Here is a 14,814-nt window from a genome sequence, read left to right on the forward strand (position 1 = left end):
AATGGAGGAATCTCTCCTCCATGATTTCATATCCAAAGCATGGATGTGCAGGGAGCGTGACCTCTTTGCCGCTGCTTCTGGCAAAAATGCTCCATCGTTTGTATTTTAAGGCTGGTCACGGTCGGCATTCTCAACTTAAAAGGACTTTACTTTGAAACTTTACCAAGATCTGATTTTTCCAAAATTGTGACATTTTGCTCCTGAAAATTAAAGCAATTTCAGTTGAACATGCGCACCATTACATTTACACACAAGGTTTGTTTTAAATTTATTCCCATTTCTTTAGAAATTTAAACAAGTATAAAAATAACTACACTCTTGTTCTTACTTTACAAACTGTAGCTTTAGATGAGATGAAGTAACTTGTCAAAAACACACAATGTCACAACATTTCTTTGTGGTTCTACTACATTGCACTAACCAAACATCTAAGTCATCTCCTTCTCCATTCTCAACAAAAGCACTAACTTCCTGGTTTCCAGAGAGTGGTGACACAAAATGATAACTGTGTAGGTCTCTTCCAGTGTTGACATGTGTCAGCTGTATTGAATGGCCTCATTTCACCGGTATTCCTCGCCTACAAACCTAGCCTAACTTCCCTCTCACTGTCCTGTAGCTGTTACTGCCGTCAGATACATCCACCCCAGTCACAGACTGCTGACCACTTCCCGACCTGCAGTTCACCTCGTGGGAGTGCAAACAGATGTTGTGCTGGCCGGTGAGCATCTAAACCACACACCCGCATCGATGGGGGGGGGGAACGGGCCAAGTAGCACGCAGAGGGCAAGCTGGAGCCACCATTGTTAGCGTTGCGTCCTCACCTGGCTGCCCATCAGCCCCCCCGCCCCCCCCCCAACGCACGGTGACAAACACGCAACCCATCCCCTCGCTGCCCCACCCCTTGAATGCCACAGAGACTGCCCGCAGCCAGCATTCTTAAAAGCTAGTCGATGGCCGTTGGGCACTTCTTCCTGCGATTAGGAACACCACAAGCAATCGCTCCGCAACCCTCCTGCCACCTGCCCGTGACCCACTTGTGGATCGTGACCCTGAGTTTGAATAACCAGTAGTCCAATGCTGCCTTTATTGTTCCTTTAGGACCGCTAGGACAAAAGTGTAGATAAATAGTGTATAATTAAAACCTACCTGATAATGAATCATTCAGTCATCCAGACTAATGGAATGCATAAACTGTCTCAAATGTTAACAGTTTTCCATCAGTTTATGACAATTTCACAGCTTTTCTGTATATTTTGACATATGTGCAGTTGGATTTAGCTGTTGAGCTTGACACAAGAGGAAATGGTCCATGTTATTGATAAGCATGGATATAATGAGGTAATCTAGTTAAATGTTTGGGCTTTTATCATTGCTGCTGTATTTCAAAGGAGAATGACAGCAAAATAATTTGAAACTATAATGAAGACATGAGATTATTGTTAAGTATGTGTCAAAAATGAAGACTAACATTTATGGTTTAGTAAAGTACAAATTTTGAGCAGAGTAATTTCCTTAGTATTTTTGCCAATATTATCTGTCTAGGCAGGAATTTACTGGGTGCATTTGCTTGACCATTTCTCTACTGGTTTGACTCTACTTATAACTGCTGTGTTGGAGCTCTTTGGTATAATCTTCATCTATGGTAAGTATGATGCAATGCCATTAAAATAATAGCATCCTTAAATGCAAAGAGCCTTTTTTTACCTCTTTAGGGATGGATAGGATAAATGACATCAGTGACTGACATTTTACTTATTCCATTTGAAATTATGGACCATATTTTTCTGGAACGGACCACCTCACAACATGACCCATTGGTTAGACTCGCTTGTGCAAATTTAGTTTTTTTTTAAATTGCCCACAACGTTGCTGTTGGTTGGTGCAAGGTGATAAGTGTAGCAAAGGCAATAGGGAATTTGGGACCATGTTGAACAACAACTTAGTGGGCGGGACCTTCCAGCCTAGGCCGATGCAGAGATCATCCATTCCCACCGAAAGTCAATTGACTTTTGGCTGGGCCATTGAAGATCCCACGACGGGTCCCGTCATGATTAAGAACAAAGAACAAAGAAATGTACAGCACAGGAACAGGCCCTTCAGCCCTCCAAGCCGTGCCGACCATGCTGCCCGACTAAACTACAATCTTCTACACTTCCTGGGTCCATATCCCTCTATTCCCATCCTATTCATGTATTTGTCAAGATGCCCCTTAAACATCACTATCGTCCCTGCTTCCACCACCTCCTCCGGTAGCGAGTTCCAGGCACCCACTACCCTCTGTGTAAAAAACTTGCCTCGTACATCTACTCTAAACCTTGCCCCTCTCACCTTAAACCTATGCCCCCTAGTAATTGACCCCTCTACCCTGGGGAAAAGCCTCTGACTATCCACTCTGTCTATGCCCCTCATAATTTTGTAAACCTCTATCAGGTCGCCCCTCAACCTCTGTCGTTCCAGTGAGAACAAACCAAGTTTATTCAACCGCTCCTCATCGCTAATGCCCTCCATACCAGGCAACATTCTGGTAAATCTCTTCTGCACCCTCTCTAAAGCCTCCACATCCTTCTGGTAGTGTGGCGACCAGAATTGAACACTATACAAGTGTGGCCTAACTAAGGTTCCATACAGCTGCAACATGACTTGCCAATTCTTATACTCAATGCCCCGGCCAATGAAGGCAAGCATGCCGTATGCCTTCTTGACTACCTTCGCCACCTGTGTTCCCCTTTCAGTGACCTGTGGACCTGTACTCCTAGATCTCTCTGACTTTCAATACTCTTGAGGGTTCTACAATTCACTGTATGTTCCCTTCCTGCATTAGACCTTCCAAAATGCATTACCTCACATTTGTCCGGATTAAACTCCATCTGCCATCTCTCCGCCCAAGTCTCCAAACAATCTAAATCCTGCTGTATCCTCTGACAGGCCTCATCGCTATCCGCAATTCCACCAACCTTTGCGTCGTCTGCAAACTTACTAATCAGACCAGTTACATTTTCCTCCAAATCATTTATATATACTACAAACAGTAAATGTCCCAGCACTGATCCCTGCAGAACACCACTGGTCACAGCCCTCCAATTAGAAAAGCTACTCTCTGCCTTCGATGACCTAGCCAGTTCTGTATCCACCTTGCCAGCTCACTCCTGATCCCGTGTGACTTCACCTTTTGTACTAGTCTACCATGAGGGACCTTGTCAAAGGCCTTACTGAAGTCCATATAGCCAACATCCACTGCCCTACCTGCATCAATCATCTTTGTGACTTCCTCGAAAAACTCTATCAAGTTAGTGAGACACGACCTCCCCTTCACAAAACCATGCTGCCTCTCACTAATACGTCCATTTGCTTCCAAATGGGAGTAGATCCTGGCTCGAAGAATTCTCTCCAGTAATTTCCCTACCACTGAAGTAAGGCTCACCGGCCTGTAGTTCCCTGGATTATCCTTGCTACCTTTCTTAAACAGAGGAACAACATTGGCTATTCTCCAGTCCTCCGGGACATCACCTGAAGACAGTGAGGAGCCAAAGATTTCTGTCAAGGCCTGAGCAATTTCCTCTCCAGCCTCCTTCAGTATTCTGGGGTAGATCCCATCAGGCCCTGGGGACTTATCTACCTTAATATTTTTTAAGACGCCCAACACCTCATCTTTTTGGATCTCAATGTGACCCAGGCTATCTACACACCCTTCTCCAGACTCAACATCTACCAATTCCTTCTCTTTGGTGAATACTGATGCAAAAGTATTCATTTAGTACCTCGCCCATTTCCTCTGGCTCCACACATAGATTCCCTTGCCTATCCTTCAGTGGGCCAACCATTTTCCCTGGCTACCCTCTTGCATTTTATGTACGTGTAAAAAGCCTTGGGATTTTCCTTAACCCTATTTGCCAATGACTTTTCGTGACCCCTTCTAGCCCTCCTGACTCCTTGCTTAAGTTCCTTCCTACTTTCCTTATATTCCACACAGGCTTCGTCTGTTCCCAGCCTTTCAGGCCTGACAAATGCCTCCTTTTTCGTTTTGACGAGGCCTACAATATCTCTCGTTATCCAAGCTTCACAAAAATTGCCGTATTTATCCTTCTTCCTCACAGGAACATGCCGGTCCTGAATTCCTTTCAACTGACACTTGAAAGCCTCCCACATGTCAGATGTTGATTTGCCCTCAAACATCCGCCCCCAATCTAGGTTCTTCAGTTCCCGCCTAATATTGTTATAATTAGCCTGCCCCCAATTTAGCACATTCATCCTAGGACCACTCTTATCCTTGTCCACCAGCACTTTAAAACTTACTGAATTGTGGTCACTGTTCCTGAAATGCTCCCCTACTGAAACTTCTACCACCTGGCCGGGCTCATTCCCCAATACCAGGTCCAGTACCGCCCCTTCCCTAGTTGGACTGTCTACATATTGTTTTAAGAAGCCCTCCTGGATGCTCCTTACAAACTCTGCCCCGTCTAAGCCCCTGGCATTAAGTGAGTCCCAGTCAATATTGGGGAAGTTGAAGTCTCCCATCACCACAACCCTGTTGTTTTTACTCTTTTCCAAAATCTGTCTACCTATCTGCTCCCCTATCTCCCGCTGGCTGTTGGGAGGCCTGTAGAAAACCCCCAACATTGTGACTGCACCCTTCTTATTCTTGATCTCTACCCATATAGCCCCACTGCCCTCTGAGGTGTCCTCCCGTTGTACAGCTGTGATATTCTCCCTAACCAGTAGCGCAACTCCGCCACCCCTTTTACATCCCCCTCTATCCCGCCTGAAACATCTAAATCCTGGAACGTTTAGCTGCCAATCCTGCCCTTCCCTCAACCAGGTCTCTGTAATGGCAACAACATCATAGTTCCAAGTACTAATCCAAGCTCTAAGTTCATCTGCCTTACCCGTAATACTCCTTGCATTAAAACATATGCACTTCAGGCCACCAGACCCGCTGTGTTCAGCAACTTCTCCCTGCCTGCTCTGCCTCAGAGCCACACTGTCCCTATTCCCTAGTTCTCCCTCAATGCTCTCACCTTATGACCTATTGCTCCCGTGCCCACCCCCCTGCCATACTAGATTGGGCCAGAAAATTCTGGTCAGTGCTTGTAACATAGTAAAATATCCTCAAGTTCTTCAGAGGAGCATTATCAAACACCCAGCCTTATAATGCGATATTCGGAAGTTATAAGGAGTATTTTAGAGGAAGAAAGGGCGGTAGAGAGTTTTAAAGAAGAAATTCCACAGTCTAGGATCTTGGCCCCAATGGCGGGGCAATTAAAAACAAATAAACTCGAGAGGCCTGAATTGGAGGACCATGTATAACTCAGAAAGTTGTAAAGCTGGAAGAGATGATAGAAATAAGGTGAGGCAAGGCCATGAAAGGATTTGAAAATCAGGATGAGAATTTTAAAATCAAGGCTGTGCTATCTGTGCATGTATATCAACGATCATAGGGATGATAGGTGAACAGGGCTTGGTTTGGGTTAGGATACGGGGAGAAGATTTTTAGCTGCCCTCAAGTTTAAACTGAATAAATTGCTCTGGGTCCATTGGAATAGTCAAGTTTAGATGTAACAAAGGAATGGATGAGGGTTTTGACAGCAGGTGAGATGAGGCAGGAGTGGAGTCAGGCAAAGTTAAGGCGGATTTAGTGGTGGCGTGGATATGTGTTTGGAAGGCCTCTCAGGTCAAACATGACACCAAGGTTCCGGAACAGTCTGGTTCAACCTGAGACAGTTGCGAGGGAGCAAAATTATCAAGATTTGGTAGGTAGGGATTAGAGCTGATGGCTCGTTTTGACACTTTGGTATTTCCGATATTTAGTTGGAGGAAATTCCTGCGGATCCAGTGCTCAATATTGATCTGCAATACAGGGGATAGTACAACGCCTGAGAAAGGTGGTGGTGAGCTAAAGCTGGATGCCATCAGTGTGCAAATGGAACCTGATATATTCTTGGATAGTGCCGTTAAGGGACATCATATAGATAAGAAATAGGAGGCACACAAGGATAGATCCTTGGATGTCACCAGAGGTAACAGTATAAGAGCAGCTATGGAAGCTGTTGTAGGTGTTTAACTGATTATGGCTGGATAAATAAGAATGGATCCGACTAAGCATAGTTCACCCATCTGAATCATGGTGGGGACGGATTGGAGGAGTATAGTGTGCCCAGTGGTGTTAAAGTCTACAGACAAGTTAAGAAAGATAAGGAGAGATAGTTTTTCTTTGTCACTGTCACAACATCATTTGTGACTTTGGTGGGAATCGTTTTGGTACTATGGCAAGGGAGGAAACCTGAAAAACAGAGCAAACTGTTTATTTCCTTGTTCAAAATTAAATGTAGAGCAATAAACGGGAATATCTGAGAAGAAGGATTGGCAAATTGACTGTCAAATCAGGTACAACCAGAGAAATGACAAGAGGGGAGTAAAAGGGGGGATTAATAACAAGAAAAAAGAGAAAAAGTAGGACAAAAATTGTAGGATTTGACATTTTTCACATCTCCTAAAACAATTCACAATGTGAAAAATTGAGACTCCCACTGATAATTGTTTACTTTCTGGGCAAGAAACATTGGTAATCTTTAGAAATTATATATTAAATGGTTACTTATGCTGTTAATTAAACACTTAGTTCTCTATCACATATTCAATGTGCAAGTACGCTTCATGGAAATCAGAGGGTGGTTAAGTATGAGTTGCAAGTTTCACAAAGCTAACTGAGCATTGCAATTCAGCCAGCAACTTATGGACATTTGTACTTTTCAGAGTATCTCTTCCTTGTGTTATGATCAAGTGAGGAGGAGTGAATTGTCTCCCCTTTATTCAGTCCACTCGGTGGCAATAAAAGTTTTTTTTAAAATATTTTCCCTGTAAATGCCTTTTCCAATCCAAATGTACTTGCTTATCAATGAGGAGCAATCAAGCCAGATTTTCTTGAGACAAAATAAGAATAAGTTTATTTGAAATTAAACCAGAGAAAAATTAAGAAACAATGCAATGACACACAAATCGCAGAAGTAAGAAGTTAGAGTTCAAATAAAAGTTAAAAAGAATAAATGATAAAGACATTTGCTTGTACTTGAGTCTTAGATTGCACTTTCTCCCCTTGTCTGCGTGAGTTTCCCCTGGGTGCTCCAGTTTTCTCTCACAGTCCAAAAATGTGCAGGTTAGGTGGATTGACCATGCTAAATTGCCCCTAAGTATTAAAAAGGTTAGGTGGGTTTTGTAAGGGCCACGAACAATCCAGCACGAGTTTTAAGGATACAAAGTAATAACATTTATTTACGAAAACATATATACATAACAGTAGCAGTAACTTCCCTTGCTACATACTCCTTCCTGCTGGTTCCTGAACTGGCCAGCTTTATTTATACTAGGAGTTTACTAGTGGTTTCTCCGCCCCCCTCATTGGGGAAGCTCATACTCCCACAGGATTGTGGGATAGTCATTAGTCCCCAGCCAATGGTAAGTAGGCAGGTTATAACATCCCTCCCCCCCAAAGCCCAAGGAATCCACCGAAGACCCTGGCAAAGGAGGGCGTCGGATTCGTTTGGCCGCAGGCCGGACACCATTTGCACGCGGCGCTGGATCAGGCGGCGTGTAACGAGATGGAGACCGGCGCTTCCGTGATGAACGGCGCAACGGTTGTACATCCACGGCCCGTGGACCCGAGGATTCCCCCTCTGATGCATCCTGTGTCTCCATCTCGGAGTCAGAGTCTGCTGCTTCCGTCATGTCAGCGTCTCTATCTCCATTCGGTCCCGTAACGACCTGCGCAGGCTTCGAGTGAGGCACCAGTGGAAGATTGTGAGGACTACCTTCCCTTGTCTCTGGTCTCTGCGGCTGTTGAAATGAGCCCCAGGGGCGGGGAATCTTTTGAGGGGATGGTCTTCTGGACCGAACGTGGTCTACATGTTTTCGCTGGAGACGACCCTGGCCTTGCACTTGGTAAGATATAGGGCCCGTTTGGCTAAAGATTACACCAGGAACCCATTGGGCACCACCAGCAAAATTCCGAACAAACACTGGGTCACCGGGCGCAAAATGCCGAATCGGCCGATGCCGAAAAAATCCCTGTCCCTGCCGTTCTTGTGTGCGGTGTACTTTTGCGCCAATGTCCGGGAAAACCATACTAAGGCGGGTGCGAAGTCTCCGGCCCATTAGGAGTTCTGCGGGAGCTACCCCAGTCACTGCATGGGGGTGGTCCTGTACGTAAACAAAAAGCGAGCCAGTCTCGTGTCCATTGATCCGGAAGACTGCTTCTTTAGGCCTCTTTTGAATGTCTGCACTGCGCGCTCTTCCAACCCATTTGAAGCCAGGTGGTAAGGGGCAGTGCGGATATGGCGGATGCCGTTCATCTTTGTGAACCTCGCAAACTCCTCACTCGTGAATGGAGTGCCGTTATCCGTGACCAGCACCTCGGGGAGGCCATGCGTACTAAACGATAAACGCATCTTTTCAATTGTTGCGCAGGACGTTGTCCCCTGCATCTTATGCACCTCTAGCCATTTGGACTGGGCGTCAATTAGTAGAAGGAACATGGATCCTTGAAAAGGGCCTGCGAAATCTGCATGCAAGCGTGCCCAAGGCCGCCCTGGCCATTCCCAGTGATGTAGGGGCGTGGCCGGCGGAAGCTTCTGATGCTCCTGGCAAATGGAGCAGTTTTGGGCCACCTTCTCAATGTCGGTGTCGAGGCCTGGCCACCAGACATAACTCCGGGCCAACATTTTCATTTTGGTCACGCCTGGATGCCCATTGTGCAAGTCTGATAGTATCAGCTCCTGGCCTTTTTCCGGGACAATCACATGTGTCCCCCACAAGAGGATGCCACGGATCTTCCACGCTGAATTCTGACAGCTTGGAGGAAAATGCCCGCAACTCGCCTGGGAGCTGTCTATGCTGCCCACCATACAGGACTATGTGCCGAACCTTTGACAGGACTGGCTCCGTCTGGGTCCACTCACGGATCTGTGATGCCGTGACAGGCAAGGTGTCCATAAAATTTAGGGTTGCAACCACCTCACCGGTCGTGGGGGTCGACATGGGGCCGGTCGATAAAAGGCAATCGGCTCAGTGCGTCGGCATTTGCTATCTGCGTACCTGGTTTGTGCTCCAGAGAATACTCGTATGCAGCGAGCAACAAAGCCCAGTGCTGGATCCGTGCGGAAGCAATGGGCGGTATTGGCTTACCTCTCTGAAAAGTCCCAGCAGGGGCTTATGATCAGTCACGATAGTGAAATGGTGGCCGTACACGTACTGGTGGAAGCGTTTCACCGCAGAAACCACTGCCAGGCCCTCCTTCTCGATCTGCGCGTACTTTTTCTCCGCTGCAGTCAATGTGCGGGAGGCGAAAGCTATCGGTTATTCGGCCCCGTTCTCCATCTTGTGGGACAGGACGGCCCCAATACCATACGGGGATGCATCACATGTGACGAGCAAAGGCTTTCCAGGATCATAGTGGGTTAGTAACCCAGACGACGACAATTGTTGCTTTACCCGTCGGAAAGCGGTTTCTTGCGGCTGACCCCAAACCCAGGTGTGATTTTTCTTTAGCAGAAGGTGCAAAGGGGCCAGCGTAGTTGCCAGATTGGGGAGGAACTTCCCGTAATAGTTTACGAGACCGAGAAAAGAATGAAGATGCGAAGTGTCAGTCGGGGCGGGGGCATGGTGAATTGCACGCACCTTCTCTCCGACGGGGTGCAGACCTTCGCGGTCCACCCGCTAACCTAGGTAGACTACTTCCTTTGCCTGAAATACGCACTTTGTGCGACGTAAACGGACTCCAGCCTCCGAAAGGCGTCTAAGGACAGCCTCCAGATTTTCCAAATGTTCCTGCTCCGACGTCCCTGTAATCAAAACGTCATCTAGGTAGACAGCCACACGTGGTAAACCTCTCAAAATGCCCTCCATAACACGTTGAAAAATTGCGCAGGCAGAGGATACTCCAAAGGGCAACCATGTATATTCATACAGGCCCCGATGTGTGTTAATCGTTACATATGGTCGGGAGGCAGGGTCCAGCTCCAACTGCAGGTAGGCGTGACTCATATCTAATTTTGTGAACGAGAGTCCACCTGCAAGTTTCGCGTGGAGATCCTCTATGTGAGGCATAGGATATCGGTCGAGTCGGGAAACCGTATTCACTGTAAGTTTATAGTCGCCACACAAGCGAACTGTGGCATCTGGCTTCATTACAAGTACAATTGGTGCTGCCCAGTCAGCAAAACGGACAGGCCTGATAATACCCAAACTCTCCAAACGAGTGAGCTCCCCTTCTACCTTCTCGAGCAAGGCGTAAGGCACTGGGCGCGCCTGGAAATAGCGCGGCGTGACTCCTGGTTCAACTTGGATACGGGCTACGGCCCCTTTGATTTTCCCCAAACCAGGCTGGAATACATCTGGGTATCGTCCTAGCACCTCAGTCAACCCTTCAGAAACTGTTTGGAGGATGTGCTGCCATTGCAACCGCAAATGGCGCAACCAGTCCCGACCCAACAGGCTGGGCCCATGGCCGCGCACCACGATAAGTGGGAAACGCCCCTCCTGGCGTCCATAGACAACAGGGGTCATTGTAGTTCCTGCAATGTCCAGTGGTTCCCCCGTGTAGGTGGCCAACCTGGCCTGTGAGTCGGTTAATGTAAGGGTCTGTATACCCTGCTTGATGCGGTCGAATGTCCTCTGGGCGATCACGGAGACCGCTGTGCCAGTATCCAACTCCATCTCAAGCGGGTGGCCATTGACCCGTACTGTCACCTTAATGGGGGCCACACGGGGAGCTGCCACACAATGCAACTGCAGGCAGTCGTCCTCCATCTCCACGTCCTCAGGAGAGTCGCCGCAGGTTCATCCACATGGAAGGTACGGCCTCTGGGCTGGGCCCAGTTACGGCCCCTGGGCTGGTCCCAGTTTCCTCACCCAAGTTACCGCAGGAGTGCGGGGGGACGCTTTCGGACGGAAGGGGTTGCGCCCCAAGGCATGCACTTCCATTCCCTGTAGGTCCTGTACTCCTCGCTCTGCGCTTTCTCGGGACAATACTATTTGAATGGCCTGTTGAAAAGTCAATGTTGGCTCCGCTAACAACTTTCTCTGGATGGCCACATTGTTAATACCGCAAACCAAACGGTTGCGTAACATTTCTGACAAGGTCTCACCATAGTCACAGTACTCCGCAATCCTGCGTAGCCTGGATAGAAAATCGGCAAGGGATTCTCCAGGGGTCCTCTCAGCAGTATTAAACCGGTAACGCTGGACTATCGTGGACAGGGTTGGGTTAAAATGTTGCCCCACTATATTCATAAGTTCATCAAACGTTTTGGTGTCCGGCGCAGCTGGGTACGTAAGGCTCCTAATCACCCCAAACGTATGCGGCCGCAGGCGGTGAGCAATATGACCACCTGGCGCTCATTTTCGGTGATATTGTTTGCCCAGAAATAGTAACGCATCCGTTGTGTGTACTGGTTCCAGCTTTCCAGCACAGCATCAAAAACATCCAAACGTCCGTACAGAGGCATGGTGTAATAGAAAACAACTTCCAACCTGTATCCAACAAAAATCCAGGGAGGTGGCTTCAGCAGTGTAGACGGCTATTCACTTTAACCTTTGTCCCCAGTTTTGTAAGGGCCACAAAGAATCCAGCACGAGTTTTAAGGATACAAAGTAATAACATTTATTTACGAAAACATATATACATAACAGTAGCAGTAACTTCCCTTGCTACATACTCCTTCCTGCTGGTTCCTGAACTGGCCAGCTTTATTTATACTAGGGGTTTACTGGTGGTTTCTCCGCCCCCCTCAATGGGGAAGCTCATACTCCCACAGGATTGTGGGATAGTCATTAGTCCCCAGACAATGGTAAGTAGGCAAGTTATAACAGTGGGCTTACTGGGTTATGGAGATAGGGAGAGGGCGTGAGCCGAGGTAGGGTGCTCGTTCCAAGGGGCGGTGCAGACGCGATGGATCAAAATGGCCTACTTCTGCACTGTGGGGATTCTGTGTTTCTATGATTGTTGAATCTTACGGTCATTTGAAGTTAGCTGATTTTCTTTAAAATCCTGGAGTTGAATTAAATTGCACTTTTCTGGAGACAACTTTGACTTCAGAGAGAGAAAAAATCCTTACTGCTTCTTTCAGCCATGTTTCCAGATTACTTTGATGACTCTCTCTGTATCTGGCTTGGCAAAACCAATATATAAACCTCCTGTTTGTTTATTCCAAGAAGAAATTTGATTAATATATGTTACAGTCATTGTTTTTGAACAAGTAAGCCCATTTCTGATCTTACATTTCAGAAACTTTTGACACATTCCATGATAGTAGAAAACAACAGGAGCTGGGGTTCTTCTGTCCTTCACAAAGGGTTTTGATTGTTGGATATCTGGCTGGTTAGCAGTTTCCATTGTTTTGACGGAATTACAATTAAAGTCCAGCGCTTTGCATTTTTAATGCCATCTTTTCAAGCAGTTTTTGAAGTGAATCTTGACAGCTCCAGGTGTGGCATTCCAAATGCAACATATCAGCAATGCAATCCATATAGTAACTGTCCAGAAAAGGCCAACATACAATCACAGACATAAGGTGGCAGCCATTTTTGGTGAGTGTCTTTTCTTGTTTTTTTTTTTAAAAACAGATAGTCTTTAAAAGGTTCAATGTGTTTTTGAAGTTATAGGTAGACCTCACTCAATCACAATTTCCCATTGTTATGACACTATGAGTTTCTGGATGATCTGTACATTAATGGCAGCATGTGTCGTGCAGGTACTTATTTTTACAACAAAGGCTGCTAAGTTAGGTAACTATTTTGTTGCATGTATGTTTGATAAAATGCAAAACTAGAGCAAACAGGCTACCTGGAAAAATGTTTAAAGAGTGATTTATTTGTCTTCTTCTCATTCACAGGGGGTAACAGATTCATTCTGGACATTGAGATGATGATTGGTAAAAAGAGCCGGTTCTTCTGGCTGTGGTGGAGAATGTGTTGGTTTTTTATTTCTCCTTGCCTAATATTAGTAAGGAAATGTTATATCTTTTAGTGATTTAAGCTTAAAAAAACAAATTCACAAATGCTATCTCTATGTCTAATCTTTGTGGAATAATTTCAAACAGGGAATCTTGATCTGGTCATCAGCCACATTTGTCCCACCACAATATGGAAAGTTTGAATACCCAATTTGGGCGATAGTGTTTGGTTGGGGTATATTTTTCTTCTGTATTATTTGGATCCCCATTCTGGCAATTACGAAAATTGTACAAGCCCAGGGCTCCAACTTGTATGAGGTAAGGAAACAACTATATTCGTATTAAATCATAAAAATTAATGGCACAGGAGAAGTAAACCATTTGGCCCATTCTGCCTGCAGCAATTAACAAAAGTACTATAACAAGAACAAAAATACTAGCCAGCCTAAATTCACTTTATGGGTGGCGAGGGAGATACAACTCCGGATGGCCCTAGTGGCGCAGTGGTTAGCACGGCTGCGTCACAGCGCTGAGGACCCGGGTTCGATACTGGCCTCCGGTCACTGTCCATGTGGAGTTTGAACATTCTCCCGAGGCTGCATGGGTCTCACCTCGACAACCCAAAGATGTGCAGGGTAGGTGAATTGGCCACATTAAATTGCCCATTAAATGGAAAAAGAAATTGGGTACTTTAAATCTATAAAAAGTAAATTCCGGATGGCCCTGCCTCAACAGATGGAGATCCTGCAATACAATGGGCATGGGGTCACTGAGAGGGAAGGGTCATTTGGTCAGACATGAACAACTCACTTAAGACAGGTCTGGATGAAGGGGCAGTGAATCTTCACCTCTCTGGAGCAGACCAACTTCACTGTTGGTGACTGCATTCTCCTCTGGCAGGCCTGTGATTTCCAGGTCCGTTCCTCATAGGGGCTGAGGACTTGGATCTCCAGGATTCCTCCTTTCATGGCTGATAGGGTTGCCGAATGCCCCATGTCAGAACCCGCATTTGCATAGATGACCATTAAAAACCTAACTCGCTGGAATCGCACTCTAAAATCGCCAAATAAAATCCCAAAGCCTTTTATTCGTATATAAGGAGCAAGAGGGTAACTAGAGAAAGGATTGGCCCACTCAAAGACAAAAAGGGAATTTATGCGTGGAGTCAGAGGAAATGGGTGAGATTCTTAATGAGTACTTTGCATCGGTATTCACCAAGGAGAGGGACATGACAGATGTTGAGGCTAGGGATGGATGTTTAAATACTCTAGGTCAAGTTGGCATAAGGAAGAGGGAAGTTTGGGGTATTCTAAAAGGCATTAAAGTGGACAAGTCCCCAGGTCCGGATGGGATCTATCCCAGGTTACTGAGGGAAGCGAGGGTGAAATAGCTGGGGCCTTAACAGATATCTTTGCAACATCCTTGAGCACAGGTGAGGTCCCAGAGGACTGGAGAATTGCTAATGTTGTCCCTTTGTTTAAGAAGGGTAGCAGGGATAATCCAGGGAATTATAGACCTGTGAGCTTGATGTCAGTGGTAGGCAAACTGTTGGTGAAGATACTGAGGGATAGGATCTATTCACATTTGGAAGAAAATAGACTTATCAGTGATAGGCAGCATGGTTTTGTGCAGGAAAGGTCAGGTCTTACAAACCAATAGAATTCTTTGAGGAAGTGACAAAATTAATTGATGAGGGAAGGGCTGTAAATGACATATACATGGACTTCAGTAAGGCGTTTGATAAAGTTTCCCATGGCAGGTTGATGGAAAAAGTGAAGTCGTATGGGGTTCAGCGTGTACTAGCTAGATGGATAAAGAACTGGCTGGGCAACAGGAGACAGAGAGTAGTGGTGGAAGGGAGTGTCTCAAAATG

The 14,814-nt window shown here is 46.2% G+C and overlaps 1 protein-coding gene across 1 annotated transcript in view; it reads left to right on the forward strand.

Annotated features, from left to right (window-relative positions):
- Positions 1 to 5,977, forward strand: part of LOC140428904 (sodium- and chloride-dependent neutral and basic amino acid transporter B(0+)-like) — an 89,622-nt gene extending 83,645 nt beyond the window's left edge. The window contains exons 6-7 of the mRNA XM_072515552.1: positions 1,543 to 1,642; positions 5,856 to 5,977. Of these exons, the coding sequence (XP_072371653.1) occupies positions 1,543 to 1,642; positions 5,856 to 5,977 (222 nt within the window). The remainder of the gene's footprint in view (positions 1 to 1,542; positions 1,643 to 5,855) is intronic.
- The last annotated feature ends 8,837 nt before the right edge of the window (positions 5,978 to 14,814 follow it).

This window comes from Scyliorhinus torazame, chromosome 8, assembly GCF_047496885.1.
Source record: "Scyliorhinus torazame isolate Kashiwa2021f chromosome 8, sScyTor2.1, whole genome shotgun sequence".
NCBI lineage: Eukaryota > Metazoa > Chordata > Chondrichthyes > Carcharhiniformes > Scyliorhinidae > Scyliorhinus > Scyliorhinus torazame.